The sequence below is a fragment of the Salmo trutta genome, chromosome 24, assembly GCF_901001165.1.
Source record: "Salmo trutta chromosome 24, fSalTru1.1, whole genome shotgun sequence".
Lineage (NCBI taxonomy): Eukaryota > Metazoa > Chordata > Actinopteri > Salmoniformes > Salmonidae > Salmo > Salmo trutta.
In genome coordinates, this window is record NC_042980.1 from 17,996,269 (window position 1) to 18,018,938 (window position 22,670).

At 43.3% G+C, this 22,670-nt stretch overlaps 1 protein-coding gene across 2 annotated transcripts in view; it reads left to right on the forward strand.

Annotated features, from left to right (window-relative positions):
• LOC115160841 (rho GTPase-activating protein 15) overlaps window positions 1-22,670 on the forward strand; it is a 50,614-nt gene that overhangs the window by 19,851 nt on the left and 8,093 nt on the right. For both annotated transcript variants that reach the window (XR_003869125.1, XM_029711315.1), the window contains exons 7-12: window positions 233-395; window positions 1,574-1,705; window positions 3,480-3,578; window positions 5,296-5,373; window positions 12,086-12,220; window positions 19,822-19,927. Coding sequence is in view for 1 of the 2 variants with exons in the window: in XM_029711315.1 (XP_029567175.1) it covers window positions 233-395; window positions 1,574-1,705; window positions 3,480-3,578; window positions 5,296-5,373; window positions 12,086-12,220; window positions 19,822-19,927 (713 nt within the window). In the remaining variant the exon portion in view is untranslated. The remainder of the gene's footprint in view (window positions 1-232; window positions 396-1,573; window positions 1,706-3,479; window positions 3,579-5,295; window positions 5,374-12,085; window positions 12,221-19,821; window positions 19,928-22,670) is intronic.

Sequence of the window (22,670 nt, forward strand, 5' to 3'; positions counted from 1 at the left end):
ATGACTAAATCATTCAGAATATTGCTTAGTCATAACATGCTTCTCGAAATGAAAGTAAGACAATTCCATAAATCATTGACTATGTATCAGGTCAAACATATAATTGTATGTTCCACGTAGTGCAGATAATCGCATAGACCTGCTTCACTGAATAATGACAGATAATAATGAGTTACTGTATGCAACCAGTTACCTTGGACTCTGAAAGGTTGTAACTTCCTTTCTGATGTAGTCTAAAGGAGCTGGAGGACAGGCCTTTGGCAAGCCTGGCATACAGAGAGCAAACAGCACAGAGTACCTACCCAGACATGGGTTGCCTAGCAAGACACTGTCACTGCCAAAACCTGCACCTGATTCCCCCTGCACAAAGGAACCTGAACACAGACGCTCACTCAGTAAGTTGTCTCCAACGTCTATAGTTCTACTACAGTTGCTAATCAAAACACTTCGTGACGTGTTAGTACAATCTGGAACTCTGAGGTATGCTGATTAAAAGTTGTCTCTTATCTGTGCTACTGTAGGGATTTAATTGCTCAAAACATAACTTTTCCAGGGAAACGGTTGCTCAACATTTGCATAATGTATGTGTGCTCATTTCCCTTACCCACCAACGTGATAAGGTCTGACAGCTTTCCTGATTTTTAGTGGCACTTTTTGTGTTTTCTTTTTATATGCCCAAAATGTGTGTGGGACTGTTGATTTCAATTATGGCTCTTGTAGGAACATGACACAAGAACATGCTAATTAACATTATGTCATCGTATGTCAAGTAGCAATTATGTTAATCCCTGTCATTGGTTCAAATCAATCTCATCACCTTAAGCGCTGCGAGACGAATATATTGATGTTGGATGAGCATATTAAAATCTCTAATTAGGGGCCAGGGACATAGAGGCCAAGATCCAGTCTCTTCTATTCAGCTACTTGAACCTTTCATTATGGGTATGATTCTGGCTATGTTCATGTGAATTTATGCCCATGAAAAAGACAGTACTTTACACAAACTGGAGAGCAACATGGATAGCTTTTTTCCACTGTAGGTCCTACTGTATGTTTTCAGGAAATTATATACAATCACCTGACAACAATATTATTTGCTTTGCAACTGTCTTACCCAACTGTAATATAATAAATATATTCAACTTGTTTCTTGTATGGCAAAGCTAGTCCGTAGACAAAATAGGTCATTTGATTCATTTGGGAGGAGCAGTGTTCATTTTTTTTAGAATGACAAGCAGGACCCGGACTTTAAAAAACTGCAGGGAATTCCTCTAGACATGGAGAAGTTCAATTGGAATGAATAATAGAAAAAGACAGCCATGGGAGAGACCCCTGGAAGGATGCCTAATTAATAAATAACAGTGGGACTTTAACGAGAGAGATAGAGAGAGAGGGGAATTAGCGAGGGTCAGGTAGAGAGATGAGGGGAACCATGCTATCCACCTCCACTTCCCTGGTTGAACATTGTAAAGGCATATAGGCCTACTGAGCCTTTCTAGAGACACATTTAAACACCCTAGCTTTCCCTTTCACTTGTTGCCATTTAACCGTGTGTCTGTGTGTTCCTGACAAGTTTTCAAGTCTTCCAAGCTCACCTACAGCATGTCGGACAGTGCTGATAAGAATGGGGTGAAGAACAGACTCAAAAAGTTCATCTCAAGACGGCCTTCTATGAAGACTCTACAGGAGAAAGGCATCATCAAAGGTATCACAGTATTCTGTTTTAAATGTACCAGTATAAGTGTATTATTTTCCACCACGCCTCACATGTTGTGAAGAACACAAATCTTTCAAAATGTGTTGTACATTTTGTCATCTTTTTCTATTAGGACAGCCCTTCAAAGAAGAGAAAAGAGAGTTAACTGTGTCTGTATATTCCCAGATGTCACAATTTATTTTATAATTGATTGTAAATATGGAATAACTAGTGATGATAATGAGTTATTATACTGATTTAAAAAGGTCTTTCCACATTTATTAGGAGTCACAGAACAACAGTGATTGATAAAATTAAACTGAATGCATTTTACTTGAACAAACCATGCCAATCCAACCGGCAACCACAGAATCCATTCCTCTAAGGGGGAACTAATTTATTGAGCTCACGGTTGAAGGAAAATACACCATTAAAGGGCATATTTAAGCACATTTGCAATCCTTAGAAGAAGGTAACGGTATTTGGAATTTCCCCCAGCTTCAAGGAGACCCTTTAATGTTGTGTCCACGGGACAAACGCTAGATCAAAGGGAGAGGACGTTATTGACGGAATAAATGAAATACTTCTGGATTAAGGAGTGGGGCAGGTGGCCTCCAGACTGTCCTATTTGGCAGGGCTGGTGGGCAAGCCACTTCAGAGAGTGTGCTTCCTCAAATCAGGTCCCCCCCCCTTTCCTATCGTACTTCAGAATGCAAATTAAATCCATGCAACGCGAGGGTTATTTGAATTCCTTTAGGAGGGGTAATTTTGCTCCATTTCTCTGCCCCCCTTCCCCTCTCCCTCGTCTTTTCTCTTGCTTATCTGCCGAGCGCTGGGAAGTGCATTTTGTATGCAAAGGTGCCGCGCTTGCAGTCATTTATGTATTTGGTGCACACTCCCCTCCAGTGTATAAACAAGAGAGGGCGATCTTTGATGTTGCACAGTGCTAGAGAGACAGCACTGTTCAAGAGTCCCGATAATGTAACATAAGCCAGTTGATGAGTGAGAAAGTGTACCTCTGGGCACAGTCAGTTTGAATTCCTGTCTATGATTGATGAGGTATGCTTTGCTAACCCTAGCCTTTGCTAGCCCTATAGGGCGTCTACTGGAGATTAACTGACCAGAGTTAGTGACCACAGAACCTGAGTTTATTGCCAGTAAGGACAGGTTAAATGAGGGACGCCTCAGTACATTTAAATGGACAAAAGTAGAGTAATGAAGCAATGGGAATGTTCATATAAGGCAAGAAAATGTGGCTCCCCTCTTCCTCTGATTGGAGCAAAGCGGCCTGGGATTCTCAGGGTTCATGGGAAAAAATGTTAGCGATAAAATGCTAAGTGTGTGATTAAACATTAGATTGTTTATCCTTTACCAATGTGGCCGTGGAATCTATGTAGCCTACTGTTAGTAGCACTGTTCTGGAAACAGCCATCAGAGGAAAGCAGGGCAGTAGGAGTCAAGAGCGATGAGTGTTACTACTCATGCTATGAAATAATTACCTCTCCCTCCACATAATGATGATGATGATCAATGGACAGTATTAATGAGATTTTTCAAGCGTGAATGGAATGACTTATTAAACAGACCTTTTACCGTTCCACCAAAATTCCTGAGATCTGAAAACAGACATTTCAACACATTCCACGTTTGAGGACTTTTGATGCAATTAAATGCAATATCTGATGATTACTGCTAATATCTATATTTTTACACTGTCTCTAGTTCAGTAGTTCTGGGAAATTGATTTTTTTACTGAACAAATCATGTCTTTTTTTCCTCACAGATCGAGTGTTTGGATGTCACTTGTTGGCACTTTGCGAGCGGGAAGGGACCACTGTGCCAAAGTTTGTCAGGCAGTGTGTGGAGGCCGTCGAAAAAAGAGGTATGCACTTTTACAAAAATTGTTATATTTAATTAATACTTTGTTTATGGGAAATAAATCAACAATGGATAAGATGTGTGTGGGAAGTATGTACTGTATTGTCCTCCTGTATTTGGGAGTTTGACCCTTCTCCACACCCTGACCCTGTCGAGTCAGCCTTTCCACCTCAGTGATGCTTCATCTCACACAGTTACAGTAGCTGCTTCAGCATTTCACCACTGTTTACACTTCCTCCTCTGTTTTGACATTTGAGAGTGAATATGAAAAGACCTATAGTTGAGATTGCCTGTTTTATAAGACGTGTATCCCGGTCATTGACTCGTAGTGTTCTCACACAATGTGTGTGATCAGTAGTTTCCCAGGCTCCGTCACATAGCTGGCCAGGCAAAGGCGCTGAACCCTGAGGAAAATGCTCCTCGGCATCCCAAATCACTCACTCCTGGTCCGCGTCCAATTCCGAGTCCACTTCAGACTGTTTATAACGCGCTGAAATTGAGACTGAATTATGTGTTTGTGTAATGGGTTCCGTTTGTGGTTTTGGCTGAACATTTGTTCAGGACTATTAGTTATCTGGGGGTAAAATTGCTGTGGCCCGATAAACACGCTGAGAAAATAATAATGATTAAGAACGTCTTTTAACTGTAATGATTATGATCTAAAGGTCTGTTGCATTTCTTGATACACGATGGACTTTAGTGTGTTAGAAAATAAACCTTTAGACACGCACTCACTCACTCACTCACTCACTCACTCACACACACACGCGCACACACACACACACACACACACACACACACACACACACACACACACACACACACACACACACACACACACACACACACACACAAACACACAAACAACATTTGGGAGGCCATTGGCTGGGCTCTGGACACAGCAGGGAAAGAACAAACAAACAACTTCTGACTGCTTTCTATGTAAACAAAGGGCCAAACACTGGGGTGAAATTCCTCTGGACATCTTAACACTTGAGCTGCAGAAAATAGCCAGGACGTTATACAAGAACGCCTTGCAAAGAATGAAACGTACGTCTTCTTTACTTTTCAAGACAACCATATCCTCAAGTTACCCCACCAGTGACAGCGGTATAGTACAGTACATAGCGTGCCACTGTCAAATGCTCGGGAATGTGGACGGACATTCATTAGAGCAATTGATAGAAAGGGCCAGAGGAAAGTGTCGCCCCAGCTACCTCTATGCAGCGGCAGTGTTAGTTTGCACTGACAACAGTGTGACTCAAATATTTAGCATTACAATCTGTAGCCTAGCCTGTGTTTCAACTTTTAAGTCTCCAGCCTTGTGTATTTAAATGCTGGTCACTTTTTAATTTATATATTTTTTAAATGCCTTGTTTTTAGAGTATGGACAATGAAAGCATGACAATCTATCAAATGCTGTTGAGCTGGTTTGGCAGGCTGGTCTTCTGTACTTGGATGCAAAAGAAAATGGCAGTCAGACTCTATAATCAAAGTAATGCTCAAAATGTCACAGTGAAATAGAGCCGTATGTTGTCCAAGTCCAAGCCCCTATCTAGGCAAGATGTCAACTATCCATTCCACTGCAATGAATGTACACATTGTCTATTGTAAAACCCAGGAATTGTATCTAAATGTGTCATTTATGGTCATATAAGTCCAAATCAAAACGGAGTTTTGTCAAATCTGCTTGTATTTAATGTCTAACTTGTATCCACCAGGTTTAGAGGCTGATGGCATCTACAGAGTGAGTGGTAATCTAGCCACCATCCAGAAGTTACGATTCTTGGTTGACCAAGGTATGTACTGTCATTTAATTCACTTGTGATTGACTATGTTATAGTGTTTGTAACAGTACTTGACTTCATACAGTTCAGTTTCTACTGGATATCATATAATGAACACAACAGGATTCAAATAGGGTTCAATTAGGGGGGTTTCTTTGTGATACAATGGATACAACTAAGACAGTGTGTTCTGTTGAAATCAAATCAAATTGTATTTGTTACATGCGCCGAATACAACAGGTGTAGACTTGACAGTGAAATGCTTACTTACAAGCCATTAACCAACAATGCAGTTTTAAGAAAATACCCAAAGAAAGTAAGAGTAAGAAAAACAAATAATAAAAGACCAGCTGTAAATAACAATAACGGGGCTATATACAGGGGATACCGGTACAGTCAATGTGCGGGGGCACCAGTGTTGAGGTAATTGAGGTAATATGTACATATACTTATAGTTATTAAAGTGACTATGCATAGATAATAACAGAGAGAGTAGCAGCAGCGTAAAAGGGGGGGAAGGGGGCATTGCAAATAGTCTGGGTAGCCATTTGATTAGATGTTCAGATGTTCAGGAGTCTTATGGTTTGGGGTAGAAGCTGTTTAGAAGCCTCTTGGACATAGACTTGGCGCTCCAGTACAGCTTGCCGTGCGGTAGCAGAGAGAACAGTCTATGACTAGGGTGGCTGGAGTCTTTGACAATTTTTAGGGCCTTCCTCTGACACCGCCTGGTATAGAGGTCCTGGATGGCAGGAAGCTTGGCCCCGGTGATGTACTGGGACGTACGCACTACCCTCTGTAGCGCCAGTCAGAGGCAGAGCAGTTGCCATCCCAGGAAGTGATAAAACCCGTCAGAATGCTCTCGATGGTGCAGCTGTAAAACCTTTTGAGAATCTGAGGACCCATACCAAATCTTTTAGTCTCCTGAGGGGAAATAGCTTTGTTGTGCCCTGTTCACGACTGTCTTGGTGTGCTTGGAACATGTTAGTTTGTTGGTGATGTGGACGCCAAGGAACTTGAAGCTCTCAACCTGCTCCACTACAGCCCTGCCAGTGAGAATGGGGGCGAGTTCAGTCCTCCTTTTCCTGTAGTCCACAATCATCTCCTTTGTCTTGATCACGTTGAGGGAGAGGTTGTTGTCCTTGCACCACACGGTCAGGTCTCTGACCTCCTCCCTATAGGCTGTCTCATTGTTGTTGGTGATCAGGCCTACCACAGTTGTGTCATTGGCAAACTTAATGATGGTGTTGGAGTCGTGCCTGGCAGTGCAGTCACGAGTGAACAGGGAGTACAGGAAGGGACTGGACTGAGCACACACCCCTGAGGGGACCCCGTGTTGACGATCAGCGTGGTGGATGTGTTGTTACCTACCCTTACTACTTGGGGGCGGCCCGTCAGGAAGTCCAAGATCTAGTTGCATAGGGAGGTGTTTAGTCCTAGGGTCCTTAGCTTAGTGATGAGCTTTGAGGGCACTATGGTGTTGAACGCTGAGTTGTAGTCAAGGAATAGCATTCTCACATAGTTGTTTCTTTTGTCCAGGTGTGAAAGGGCAGTGTGGAGTGCAATAGAGATTGCATCATCTGTGGATCTGTTGGGGCGGTATGCAAATTGGAGTGGGTCTAGGGTTTCTGGGATAATGGTGTTGATGTGAGCCATGACCACCCTTTCAAAGCATTTCATGGCTACAGACGTGAGTGCTATGGGTCGGTAGTCATTTAGGCAGGTTACCTTAGTGTTCTTGGACACAGGGACTATGGTGGTCTGCTTGAAACATATTGGTATTACAGACTCAGACAGGAAGAGGTTAAAAATGTCAGTGAAGACACTTGCCAGTTGGTCAGTGCATGCTCGGAGTACACATCCTGGTAATCCATCTGGCCCTGCGGCCTTGTGAACGTTGACCTGTTTAAAGGTCTTACTCACATCAGCTGCGGAGAGCGTGATCACACAGTCATCCGGAACAGCTGATGCTCTCATGCATGTTTCAGTGTTACTTGGGCAGCTCTCTGTTATGCTTCCCTTTGTAGTCTGTACGTCAGAGCCGGTGTAGTACGATTCGATCTTAGTCCTGTATTGATGCTTTGCCTGTTTGATGGTTTGTCGGAGGGCATAGCGGGATTTCTTATAAGCTTCCGGGTTAGAGTCCCACTCCTTGAAAGCAGCAGGTCTACCCTTTAGCTCAGTTCGAATGTTGCCTGTAATCCATGGCTTCTGGTTGGGGTATGTACGTACAGTCACTGTGTGGATGACATCATTGATGCACTTATTGATGAAGGCAGTGACTGATGTGGTGCACTCCTCAATGCCATCGGAAGAATCCCGGAACATGTTCCAGTCTGTGCTAGCAAAACAGTTCTGTAGTTTAGCATCTGCTTCATCTGATCTCTTTTTTATAGACCGATTCACTGGTGCGTCCTGCTTTAATTTTTGCTTGTAAGCAGGAATCAGGATAGAATTTTAGAATTAGGGTCAGAGTTGCCAAATGGAGGGTGAGGGAGAGCTTTGTACACGTCTCTGTGTGAGGAGTAAAGGTGGTCTAGAGTTTTTTTCCCTCTGGTTGCACATTTAACATGCTGATAGAAAAACTGATTTAAGTGTCCCTGCATTAAAGTCACCGGCTACTAGGAGCACTGCCTCTGGATGAGCATTTTCCTGTTTGCTTATGGCGGTATACAGCTCATTGAGTACGATTTTAGTGCCAGCATCGGTCTGTGGTGGTACAGTGGGGCAAAAAAGTATTTAGTCAGCCACCAATTGTGCAAGTTCTCCCACTTAAAAAGATGAGAGAGGCCTGTAATTTTCATCATAGGTACACGTCAACTATGACAGACAAAATGAGAAAAGAAATCCAGAAAATCACATTCTAGGATTTTTTATGAATTTATTTGCAAATTATGGTGGAAAATAAGTATTTGGTCACCTACAAACAAGCAAGATTTCTGGCTCTCACAGACCTGTAACTTCTTCTTTAAGAGGCTCCTCTGTCCTCCACTCGTTACCTGTATTAATGGCACCTGTTTGAACTTATCAGTTTAAAAGACACCTGTCCACAACCTCAAACAGTCACACTCCAAACTCCACTATGGCCAAGACCAAAGAGCTGTCAAAGGACACCAGAAACAAAATTGTAGACCTGCACCAGGCTGGGAAGACTGAATCTGCAATAGGTAAGCAGCTTGGTTTGAAGAAATCAACTGTGGGAGCAATTATTAGGAAATGGAAGACATACAAGACCACTGATAATCTCCCTCGATCTGGGGCTCCACGCAAGATCTCACCCCGTGGGGTCAAAATGATCACAAGAACGGTGAGCAAAAATCCCAGAAGCACACAGGGGGACCTAGTGAATGACCTGCAGAGAGCTGGGACCAAAGTAACAAAGCCTACCATCAGTAACACACTACGCCGCCAGGGACTCAAATCCTGCAGTGCCAGACGTGTCCCCCTGCTTAAGCCAGTACATGTCCAGGCCCATCTGAAGTTTGCTAGAGAGCATTTGGATGATCCAGAAGAGGATTGGGAGAATGTCATATGGTCAGATGAAACCAAAATATAACTTTTTGGTAAAAACTCAACTCGTCGTGTTTGGAGGACAAAGAATGCTGAGTTGCATCCAAAGAACACCATACCTACTGTGAAGCATGGGGGTGGAAACATCATGCTTTGGGGCTGTTTTTCTGCAAAGGGACCAGGACGACTGATCCGTGTAAAGGAAAGAATGAATGGGGCCATGTATCGTGAGATTTTGAGTGAAAACCTCCTTCCATCAGCAAGGGCATTGAAGATGAAACGTCGCTGGGTCTTTCAGCATGACAATGATCCCAAACACACCGCCCGGGCAACGAAGGAGTGGCTTCGTAAGAAGCATTTCAAGGTCCTGGAGTGGCCTAGCCAGTCTCCAGATCTCAACCCCATAGAAAATATTTGTAGGGAGTTGAAAGTCCGTGTTGCCCAGCGACAGCCCCAAAACATCACTGCTCTAGAGGAGATCTGCATGGAGGAATGGGCCAAAATACCAGCAACAGTGTGTGAAAACTTTGTGAAGACTTACAGAAAACGTTTGACCTGTGTCATTGCCAACAAAGGGTATATAACAAAGTTTTGAGATAAACTTTTGTTATTGACCAAATACTTATTTTCCACCATAATTTGCAAATAAATACATTTTCTCATTTTGTCTGTCATAGTTGAAGTGTACCTATGATGAAAATTACAGGCCTCTCTCATATTTTTAAGTGGGAGAACTTGCACAATTGGTGGCTGACTAAATACTTTTTTGCCCCACTGTATGTAGACAGCTATGAAAAATACAGATGAAAACTCTCTAGGTAAATAGTGTAGTCTACAGCTAATCATGAGATACTCTACCTCAGGCGAGCAAAACCTTGAGACTTCCTTAGATATCGTGCACCAGCTGTTGTTTACAAATACACATAGGCCCCGCCCCGTGTCTTACCAGAAGCTGCTGTTCTATCCTGCCAATAGTGCATAACCCGTCAGCTGTATGTTATTAATGTCACCGTTCAGCCACGAGTCGGTGAAACATAAAATATTACAGTTTTTAATGTCCCATTAGTAGGATATACGTGCTTTCAGTTTATCTCATTTATTTTCCAGCGATTGAACGTTAGCTAACAGTACGGATGGCAACGGCAGATTAGCCACTCGTCGCCTGATCCTCACAAGGCACCCCGATCTCTTTCCGTAAAATCTCAGTTTCTTTTTCCAGTGAATGACGGGATGAGGGCGTTTTCAGGTGTTTGCAGTATATCCTTCCCGTCTGACTTATTTAAGAAACATTCTTTGTCCAAATCGAGGTGAGTAATCGCTGTTCTGATGTCCAGAAGCTCTTTTCGGTCATAAGAGATGGTAGTAGCAACATTATGTACAAAATAAGTTACAAACAATGCAAAAAAAATGAACAAAATAGCACAGTTGGTTAAGAGCAAATAAAACAGCAGCCATCCTCTCCGGCGCCATCTTCAATAATCATGGATGATTCTGGGTAATTACTGAGTAACTCTACTTTACAGCTTAATTATGAGTAACTGTAGAGACATTGATGGTGAATGAGTAACAGATCACAAGGCATTCTTTGGCAAATAAAAAATGATTGACGAATACCTTAAGAATGGGATCTTTCAGAATTAAAGGAAGGATAAAGCATCCCTCATGAGAATTCAAGTCAGATCTGGGCCTCCAGTGAAACACGTCTACATACTTCATCTGAATTATCCAATGTTTCCTGTAAGGGACTCCTGGGGCATTTCTCTAGCAAACCAACAAGAGAACGTTTGTTGTTGTCCAGGCTCTGAGAATAAAGAATAGACTGGTTGACCTTTAGCCTAATTTATCACTCTGGAATGTATTTCTCTGTCTTGAGGTAGCTAGCAACCTTCTTTTTATTTAGATACACCATTATTTGTTACTGTGCCCTGCAGTCCTAGAGATTAAAGAAGTGGTTTGTGATGCGGGACATTGAGGGGAGAGTGACATCATCAACATTTTGCACATTCCAAGCATTCTGACACAATGACACCATGTGCCTACATTCTGTCCCACACATTCCATTTATCCTCAATGTGCTCCCAACCCCCATAGTTATATAGAGCCAGTACAGTACAATCTCAAGTGAGAGTGGGTTGAAAACATTGACCATGTAGTAGGCTACTATGTCCTTCAGGACCATTGAACGCAGCAGGTTCAGTTTCCCTGAGTGGGTTTTTGTACCAGGATTCAGTACAAACAAGGAAACCTTGGGCTGATTAGCAATCAGCTCAGATGTGTCAAGTGCACACACTGGAGAGGCTGGCTAATTGAAAGTCTGGACTTTTTTCTAGGGAGTACCTAAAACTGTGCAGAACAAAATAAGAAATACCCACTCGCTTTATGTAATTTTCTATGACTCTGGCTCTCCAACACATTGCCTTTGTTTTTGGTTGGCCAAGGATGGAAGGGAAGATCTAAGATCATCTTGACATGCCAAATACATTACTCTAATTTCAAATCATGGATAAAATCTCTCTAAGATAATTATCTCTATGAAAATTATTCAGAAGTTCCTATGGCACTATACTCCTATTATCATGTAACAGGGTTGTCTGAAACGAACGATTGCTTATTTCCAGTTTCAACATACAGCATAATGTGACTTTGTGCTGTACCATTCCACTGTCTTCAGACCTCCAGGCCTGTCATCTTGGCTTTGGATCATCCTGCACCCCTCCTGTGGCATATTGAGCCTGGTGCCTCTGAATCACTTCGTCACCTGATGGCCTGTCTCTGTCACTACCAGGGGTTTTCTCTATTCTCAGCCCTATCAGAACTAACTGATTTCAACAGAGGGTATATGTCAGTCTAGAACAGAAACCCAATCCAACACATGTGGCTTCATCAGACCTCTGGGTAGCTGGGAGCCTGTTAGCGAGCGCCGCTGTTAGCAGGTAAACATTAGCATAGTAATTAGCCTTTGCAAATTCTCCCAATTAAAGCTTTGTTGTTCCCGCTCTATTCCCTCTCCTGTTCTTTTTCTCTCTCTCTCTCTCTCACTCCCTCTTTCTCTCTCTCTCTCTCTCTCTCTCTCTCTCTCTCTCTCTCTCTCTCTCTCTCTCTCCCACTGCTCCTGTTCCTTCTCTCTCTTTCTCTGTCTCCCACTCCCACCTCTCTCCCCATCTTCCCCCTCTTCCCCCTCTCTCTCTTGCCCCCTCTCTTCCTGGTGTTGTCCCAGAGGAGGAGTTTAACCTGGACGACAGCCAATGGGAGGACATCCACGTCGTCACCGGGGCACTCAAGATGTTTTTCCGGGAGCTGCCAGAGCCCCTGTTTCCCTTCCCATTATTTGATCTGTTTGTGGAGGCCATCAGTGAGTATACAGTCTAGATTTTTTGTTGTTGTCATCAGCACATTAGTTTGTGTCAGCATATTCAAGCATATTCGCAAAGCTTGCGCTTGCAGTCAGATTTCAGTCACTTTCATTTTGAGGTCAAGAAGACTGAAAATATGGAATGCAATGAAATTCTCCAGATCCAGATTAATAATGGTTTGTGTCAGAACTGTGTAACGGTTGCTATTCTACCAGTGAAATAGGCAGGCTTTCCTGGGTTTTACATAGTAACACATGCATCAGGCCCTGTGGTGTGTTAGCATTAATCCTGTTTATACTGTACTCCATGCGCTTTTATTTGCCTCTAGAAACGTTGTCCTCAAGGCAGCTCACTTAAAAACTAAACGATTTTTCATTCAGAGAGGCTGAGAGAGAGAAAGACCACTGAGGATTGAGCAGTGGTACAGTATGCTAAGTTGATACTCCACTCTCTGCTAAGCAACAGGGGTGAAATCAATAGCCATATTTCCACATGGTCACTTGGCACATACAGTATGTATGGGCCCAGAGGAGAACAACCTCAGTTAGAACTTTAGGTTGCATTTGGAGGCGGTGAATAAACTCTTCAAACATTCAGATAGATCTACACAGTATGTACAGTGTACTGTATCATTGACTCCACTTACACCAGGTGGTCTCAAAAAGGTAGCAGAGTTCTCTGCCTCTCTCAATCTGTCCAGTCAAAAGAGGTCGCTGCAGAACTGTGAGGTGGGTCACCTCTCTCTCTCACCCCTGACATCCCCTGGTGGTTAGTGGGGGGAATTCCACGGGTCAAAGGTCACGGCAGCCAGGGCTGGCAGTCCAGACAGAAGCTAACACAAGATCTGATCTGACACTGAGTCATGTGTCGACATACTTCCACTCTACTTCACCACACACACACACACACACACACACACACACACACACACACACACACACACACACACACACACACACACACACACACACACACACACACCACCACCACACACACACACACACACACACACACACACACACACACACACACACACACACACACACACACACACACCCCACCACACACATGCCCCCAACCAACGTCTCAATTAACCCCCATCATGCCATTGTTCCGGCTCCTACCCTAGCTGCCGTCCTACTGACGCCAGTGTTAACCTTGTGTAAACAATACTGTTAAAGGTTGTGCACTTGTGTTGAAATGCTACCTGGGCCCTATAACCCCAACTCAGGGTTGGAATACAGGGGCCATCAGCTCTCTCCTGAGCTCCATGGATGAAACATAAGGAAATTATATTGAATAATGCTTTTTCTTCTACCCCTTATTTATTTTTTCATTTGTTCTATATGTGTCATTTGTACAAAAGTGCCTGCTGTTGTCAATGCTGTCCCATCCCATACCCAAATATTCTCTCTGAGACCCTCGAAGCCCCCGGAAACAGATTGCGAAAACAATCCCAAGGTGGTGTTATAATTTGGCAATAAATATTTACATGCTCCAGAATGTAGGCCAGAATCCCCTCTGGCGCTCAAGGTGGTTACATCCAGTTAATCAGATAAGTATGTGCACGGCTGATGAGTCTCAGACAGCGTTTAGACAACTAATTAGCAGTGTAGGAAGCCCTTCATAGCAGGAGGTGTAATTAGGATAACCTGGTACGCCATGCTCCGCTGTAGAGATGAAACGGCCAGGGGTGGAGTCACTACAGATTCGCCACTAAGTGAATGTAGTTGTGCAGCTAAATAGATGCATTAGTGACCATATGGTGACGTACACCATTCATTTACATTGCAAAGATACTGAGAAAAAAAAGACAGCACATGGCAATCACCTGCCCCACGTCATTTAAGACGACCTAGTCCTAGTCCAAGATAATGAGCTGGTTGAACTGTCCAGAACATGAGAGCAAGGCCTCATCTGTAGCCAACACATTATTAGTAAACAGTTGTTTGACTTCATGCCCCATTTAGGACCTTGAGACAGGGAGAGAGTCTCCTGGTGATGGAGATGATGGGTCGTCATCATTAGAGTCGCGTTGCCCGTGCTGGCTGGCCCTGTAATGGGGTTGCATTACGGGGAGTTCCTATGGGTCCGTGGCTTGTGTGGACGGGAGGTGAGCTGATTAGGCAGGTTTCAGTACACATCACCAGGTCTCTAATTGAAACCACCGTTCCAAGAGCCAACAGTGTTGCAGCTTACTGGAACCATGGGCAGTGTGCATGTGTTGTTACGAATGGGCAGTGTCGTTACCGGAATCATGGGCCAAGCGCTTGGGTCCCATTGGACAAAGAGACTTACAAGTACTACAACATGATGGTTAGTGTAGCATTGGATGTAGTCCAGTCCATTCACATCATATGAAAGGATTTTCTCTGCCACGGATAATGGAGACATGATATTGTTATCTCCTAAATATCCTAAACACAATGCAAACACATCATATCTTCAGTCCTACACCTCCCTCCCTCACTTTCTTTCTTTCTTTCTTTCTTTCTTTCTTTCTTTCTTTCTTTCTTTCTTTCTTTCTTTCTTTCTCTGGTCTCCTGTTTCATTTGTTTTCTCTCTACTTTTGTATGAACAGATGCCCCCCTTCCCTCCCTCCCCTCCCTCCCTCTCAGCCCCGTAGGTTTGATTAGTTGTTCAGTCTGAGGTCCTCAGGTGGTGTCCATGCAGGCCTTGTCTCCCTGTCTCCCTTCCAAGTGAGCTGTTCATTCTTGGAAGGCTGAGAGGAGCAGCTGTGTTTGCAGGCCGTGATCCTGGCACCAACTTACCACGTTCTATTATTCATGTGGGCCTCAGTATCAGAGAGGGGTATCTGGAATCTCCAGCCACCTGTCTCGCAGACAAACGCTCCTTTTTGTTTCGCAAGCAAATCAATGCAAACACTGATGAATTGAGTTTGATCTTGTTAGAGCACTGCTTCTATAGTTTTGTAGAGGATGGTGGCGGCATTGATAGTGTTGCCGTAAAAGTGTAAATATTTCGGGGGAGTAGCGTAGTCTTGGGTTGAGACATTTTTACACTGGTTACAAGAACTAAGATGTCACATGTTCATGGCTCAGTGGATGCTATCTGTATGCATGCATGTGTGTGTTTAACTGTTGATATTTACTACGATTTGAACTCTCTTAACATAAGTGATTTTATTAAAACATTTTGGCTCCCAGAACTTCAGATTGGCTGGCATCCTTAAAATTCTTCTGCTGTTAATTCTAAAATGCTAATTAGAAAAATATGCATATTTTCCCAAGTTGTTTGGTCCTTGTCTATGCCCTCAGTAACCATGGAAATGGAGTCATGTGAGTTAGTAACTGGGCCACACAGACGAGGAGAGAAGTCTAAATACTGCTCCCTCCGCATCTCCACCAAGCCAGGGACTTTCTCTTCATTAACTAGCTAGCACAGTTTTATACATGGCTCTTATTTATTCACCATACTGACACAGAAACAGAAACACAGCAGAAAAACATTACTGCAGAGAGAATCGAGGGAATCTATTGTGTCTCAGTTGGGGTTGGTTGATTCACCCACTTAAGCAATAACTTTACCAATGTGGGTTCAGTATTTATGATAATACTGTAGATTAGGGAAGACAAAATGCCTGTACATGACAAACGTAAGAGAGAATCACATTTCTCTATAGTGTTTGGTATCTGTTTGAAATGCGTTTGTAAATGGTTATAATGGTGATGTTCTACAGGAAGGGCCAGACTACAATTGGGCCAGTTCATCAGATGCATATTTACTTGGAAAATGGTACAATCCAGCGCTATCTCCAGGTCATCTTGGGTTACACACCACTTCTCAAGCTTCAAAGAGACACGTCATTTACATATAAATAATTGCACATATTTATGATCTGGTGTAGTTTAGTTGATAAAATCACCATTACAGTAGGAAAGAATAGCATTCTATAGTCTACCTCAAATACAAAGCGCACATCACAGAAAGGCAGAGAGCCCAGAGCCCTACAAGTCCTGTAGCATACAAAGGAGTTGTTTTTATTAGTTTGACATTGTTTGGTTTGTTTCTATTTCTGACTTATTGAGAGCATACAGAGCACTCATCATAATCACAGATGGATTATTAACTTACGACCTGTGTTCATAATGAGTATTAATTATGTTTGTGTATTTTCTGTAACGGGGAATGTGGTGCAAAGCACTCATGAATATGCAATTAAAGATTGAACAAATTAGAAAAAACTATCTAGAAATTCTGCACTTCTGCGCTACTGTGCTGAGACTTCTTAAGTTGGTAGGTAATGTTTCAGTTTGAGAATAATAATTCCTCATAATTAAGCTTTACCTTTGATCAAGATACTTGAAGATACTACCTTTTTATGAAACGGGGGCATTCAATGGTACTTATTAGTTCATTTCTTTTTATAACGCTCTAAAACAAATTTGCATGCGAAGTAAGCTGGCCATGCAAATCGTTTGAAATGCAAAAATATCTAGTTTCTATATTTCATCAAGGAGCTTTTCATGTTTAATAAATTACAGACACCATCCTCCAAGACTTTGTTATTCATTAACCAAAAGCACACAATTGGGATCCATTTAAAATCTTAATCACAACCTGCAGGATTATTTGCTTTCTGCTAATATTTGCCTTGACGGGGCTTTAGTGAGCCATGCAGTACACTAAGCCTGGAGATGAGGTTGTACAGCTAGATTTCCTGAAACAAAATACATTTCCCCGTTTATAATGGGATTATATACACAGAGGTTTAGATGCTGAATGTGTATCTAGTCACTGTGTCACCGATTGAAACACTTATCAGAAATCAAAAAGAGAAGAAAAACTTGAGGCTATTGTACAGTAATTGGTTCTCACAGAAATCTCTATGAATATACAGCTATTGACATTCTCAAATTACTAACATTGGGTTTTAAGATTTACATTGCGAATGTTTAATAACTCGGAAAGTAACTTTGCACAAATGCAAAAATGTCTACAATTCCATAAATCTTATTGTCCCAACTTGATACCTCAAAACAAAACAAATGTTATTTGTCACATACACAGTTGACAGCAGGTATAAAAAGGTGCAGTGAAATGCTTGTAGGCTTACAGACTTACAGGTTTAAAAAAAAGTTTGTATGCATTTGTTTGGCATTTACCTTCTTGTTCCAATCTATACAGATCAGCAATTCTTAAATATTTGTTTGGGATCAAAGGACTATTCCATGGGTTACACCCCATACACCGTATTGATTTTCATTGGCACAGCCGTGTTTGTTTGTGTTGTTGTATACAGACCTGGATGGGGAGTTGTAATGGTCTGTTGTCATAGCAGCTCATAAATCACTCAATCCCCTGTAGGTGCCCGAAAGCTGCATAATGCTGCAGCACGGGACTAAAGTTGACATGACTAATGTTCGTTTAGTCTTCTGTGGGGTACGCTCTATCCCTTGAGATGTTTCCCATCATTGAGAGGCTTGACTCCTGTCCATGCCAGATTCATAACAATATTGGATTTGCAAAAAAAGGAAATTGGGTCTTCCAGGAAATGGTACCACACTTAATGTTCTATGCTTGCTATGGTTGCCAAAAGTCAGCTCAGTCAATTAAATAATCAGAGCTTCATTTATAAGAAGGCTGAAAATGATCTTCTGGTTTAGAGTACTTGTGTGAAGAGCAGTATTACCCGTATTCATCTGGCTCCATTGCTCATCCAGTGCCATATTATATGATCCTGTGTGACTTTTGGGTCAGGTTGTATGTTTCAGTGTGTGGTACATAGGAGTGAATCAGCAAATGTAGATGCTATAATCCTAACAGGGCATTTCAGCCTGCTTTAAATTAATGACACTGTCCTCGCCATCTGTCCACAATGGTGAGCTGAGGGGCATCTCCAATATGTCAGCCACCAACGGCAAAGTAATGAATGAATCATGTCCTTTGTGCCAGTAATGTAGACTAGATTAAATATTTTAGGGTGAGGCCTACTACTATTGATTAGTTGTGTAGCAGCAGGTGCCTCTTATAAACAGTTCTGCATTGCACTTAACAGATCTATCGCCTGATCTATTTCAGAGTGGGTCATCTCTAGTCAATTCAAATAATCTCAGTGATAACTTCCAGTCATAGTTAATACTGAGGACAAAAACTAAACAGGAAAACTCTGTTCAGAGTCACAGCCTGTCCGCCAGGCAGGGCAGGGAAAGCTGCCACACATTCCATCCTGCCGGGCCGGCGCAGAGCGTAGCTCAGGCTAGGCTCACCTAGAGCAGAAGGTCAGGGGCCCTACTCGCTCTCCCAGAACGGGTTTGTCCATCTGTGCCCAACTGGCAGGGTTGGCACCCGACGTGGGCATCTGCCACCTGTGCCTGTGCCAGCTCGGTGTACACGCAGACATCTGCTCTGGCCGTGCTCAAGGGGAGCCTCCACGGTACGACAGACAGGGGGCCAAACATTGTCCTCGCCTCGCTCTGCGGCTCTGTCTGCTAACAACCTGGGGTAATGAGAACAAGCAGAGCTGAGTAGACTCCATTAGGCCATTAGTGTTAACCTAACCTGTGGGTTCCTCTGGAGGTCAGAGAAGGATGCTGAGCAGTAAGTACGGGGAGGGTAGAGCAAGCATGAGGTTATTGTCACCTCTTTGCAGGATGTCGATATAAAAAAACAGGTAGCAGGTTTCAACAGATGGATGGGAGGTGTTGCATGGCTATAGTGCCACAGTGGGTGGGACAGTTTTTGGACTATAGATGTGTTACTGAGTGTTGCAGTTTCTTGTCATATTTATCAGGGATTGAGGACTGGATTTGTCTTGTTTTATAACAAAACCTATTTTACAAGTACTTCACTCTCTCCCTCTTCAGCAAATACATCAACACAAACACACACATTCACACGTGTTTCCCCAACTCTTCCTAAATGGAGTAGCAATACAGAAAGCAAACATCTGTTCAGATTAATAACACGCAAAGTTGTTTTGGGGTGGAATTCAGGGTGGAAAAGGAACGTGATCCCTGGACTGGTTGTATTGACGTCCTCGCCTGGCCTGGCCCCTATGAGGACTAAATCATCGAGGATTTTCTCCCTGGGATAATCTATCTCATCTGACCATAGTGTTAGGTTTCTATTTGGTTAGATTACAATCAAATAAAGTCTAATTGGAAGACATGCACATTGTTTGAGAGATTTCATTGGTGTATTCCTCTTACCCATTACAGAACAGTGTACTGCAGGCATGTGTATCGGGAGAGGAGGTCCGGTCTTAAGTGTTACCCGTCAGCTAGCACAACATGATGGATGCTACCAATTTCTAAGGGTCATAGGTCAGACACAATGTCGCCAAACAGTTTGCCATCTATATAAGGCATTATGGGTAAGGGCCCATCTGACTCCCCATTGGAGACTAGGACGTTCCCTTGGGATGGCTAATTGGTCAGCCAAGTGTTGTGTTACAGTAACAGAAAGGCTCTAATGGTTTCCAGTAATAACAATAATGATCATCCATTAAAAAAACTAAGTAAAGTCTCACTTACTCTTGAATTGAATGTGAATAATCAGACAAAAATCTACATTTGGATAATCAATCTTTATAGTGTTGCCACTTAACGATATTCCTCCAAATCTTCCTTCTGAACAGAGACAAAGGCTGGCAAGCAGAAGGTGCAGGCGATAAAGAAGCTAGTACTTCAGCTCCCTAAACCCAACCAGGACACCATGAGAGTACTCTTCAGACACCTGCAGAAGTAAGTTCACAGCCTGTTAATGTCATTGGAGCACAGCCAGAACATGTTGTATTCAATGTCCAGAATTCGGATGCATTGTAGAATGCGGTAGGCGAATGCTACAGTACTACAGTAGTAGTACTACTAACTCACAAATAGTATTTTTTCTATTAGCCCAGTGTTTTTAAAAAGTAGAGTGACAACAGAGGGTCAAACGTACAGTAAAGGGTGACTCAGAGGTCACACTAAAACATCAAGCTCTGTAGAAAGTTACGTATGACCCTCCTATCCCCCTTCCCCCCACCCGACCGTGGCATCCCGGCCCCATGTGTGCAGGACAGGGGGAAATGACCTCAGTGCTGCCTGCGTGTGCAAGTTGCCTGGCCCCGGTCCACTCTGGCTGTCCTGGACAGGCTAAAGGGGCCATATGGCTAAACCCATGTCCCAGGAGAGGTGTTCTATCCATCTTACCCTTCTCCATATTTACCACCCCACACAGGAGGCCAAATGACTCATTTTAGATTGATGAGCCCCTCCCTAACGGGAACATACCCCTTGGCTACAGCAGAGGACGTGTGTGTGTTTGTCTGTTTGCTTTCGAATGCCAGGTCCCTCAATAAGTCCAAATCCCCCATTCATATCCCCATGCAGAATTGCCGGCAGAGATAACCCCAAAACATCTCTCTTTATCTCTCTCTTTCTTTCTCTCTCTCTTTCTGCCTCCCTCCTCTCGCTCTTTCTTTTTCTCTCCTTTCGCTCTATCTTCCTATCTCTACCTCTCGTTCCCCCCCTCTCTCTTTCAGCAATGACACACCTAGTTCAAGGAATGGTTTCAGCGGCATTTCTATCCTATTTCTCAGTCCTTCTCAGCTCTTCTTTGCAGCTCCTTTATGCAGCTTTGCATAATAGAATATGTTGAATAATATCCTCATAAAAACTATCAATGGACTGAGTGAAGTAATGTTACTGACACATTGTTTTGCTCACACGGTTTCATTGCGAGGGGATTGTGGGGACAGAGTAAATCCCAGGCAGTGCCTCCAAGTCTGCCCCCACCACAAAATGACTTCTCCCTGCCCTCTCACCATGCAAATAATCAAGCCAGAACGTCTCATGTGACAGAATGGCAGGAGAACGGGCCCCTAGGGACCAGATCCAGGACTTTGGCTACCACACCCTTACCTATTGATGTGGTTTAGCTCTAATTCACTTATTTCTCTCTCCCTCTTTCTCGCTCTCTGTCTCGCTCCATACCGCGTTCACTTCCAGCTCCACTCTTTATTTCTCATAGGCTAGATGCGTTTGCCTAATCTAAATTTCACACCAGACCACAGTAAATTGGGATCATGTGTGATTTTTTAAAATTTATTATTTGCCTTTTTTCCTCCAAAGAGAAGAGCATAGCAGCATTGGAGGGCACACAGGCACAGTGTATAAAACATTCTCTGAGATTGCCAGAGAGCAAAAAGAGGGGGAACACTGAGAAAATCTTATAAAGACAATTAGAGGTAAAGAATGAGAGTACGAAGTTTACGCTGACAAACGCTTATCAGTGGTGCATGTTGCCTTATCGAGGATATCAAATGAGATTACAGAGTGTGTGAATGTGTGTCCCTGCCTCCCATATTAAACAACTTTTATTCCAGAAGGAAGAGTGGTTTATGATCCCAGGCTTCACTGAGCGGTTTTATTTCGGTCCTGGCTGGGTTGGCTGTGTCTTCAGTAATGTAGGAGTCTATGAAGTTTTCTGACTGCTTTGTTGTGGCTTCATTCTCTGCCTGTGTGGAACCAGTGTTCCTTTTCCCCCAATCCATAGGGTCTGGCTTCAATATCGAGCTGTGTACTTGCATTGTGATGATGTGGTCAAGGAAACCAGATTCTCTGAAGTGTACCTTCACTTAGCCATTCTATTTATTCTCCTTTTTGTAAGTGTTTTTGTCACTGCTGTTCATGGTACCATTTACCACAAGGGCTTTAAAAAAATCCATGGGCTTTCAATTCCCGCTGACCTTACTACAGAGTGGAAAACAAACCTCTATAGGTGTGATAGGTAGCCACAGCCGAGGCTAGGAGAGGAATCAAAATCAATGGGTGCTGCTGAACCAGAATGGATGACATAGGTCTGTCTAGGACAGCTCTTATGATTGGCTCTCAACTGCCATGATCCAATGCAGTGTTGTTTAACCATAGTGCACCAAGAAGATGCTTGCTTCTTGGAAACTTTTCAACACTTCAACTCAAATGTTTGGTCCCATGGGGTATTTTTAGTTCAGATCAAATGGGGCGCTGTCTGTTCACTTTACGAGACTGACACTTATAGTTTCAACCTTCGAGCTTTAGACCACCCCCCCATCCCCTCTCCTCCTCACCCCACCTCCTCCGGCTCCCTGCCCCTTCCTCTCTCTCTTCCCATCCCCACCTCAATTTATTATCTGTCCCATGATCCTGAAGGAGTCAGTGATCCTGACCCAATTAGGAGGAGCCTTCCAGGCGAGGAGGAGGGAAGGAGGGGAGGAGGAGGAGGAGGTGGAGAAGAAGGAGGGGACCCCATCATGGTCCAGCTCTCATTTTCTGTCATGCCCCGCCTGGAGAAACTAGATGCTAATTAATTACCATTGGCATCTTGGGCCGTGCACGTCAGCTCATGTAGGAGACATCAATGATTCGTCAGATCAAATCACGAGTCCCCTCTGGTCAGCTCTCTGGGTAGGGTAGGATGGACATTGCTGATATGAGCTGTGTATGCCACCATGGCTTTTTGGAA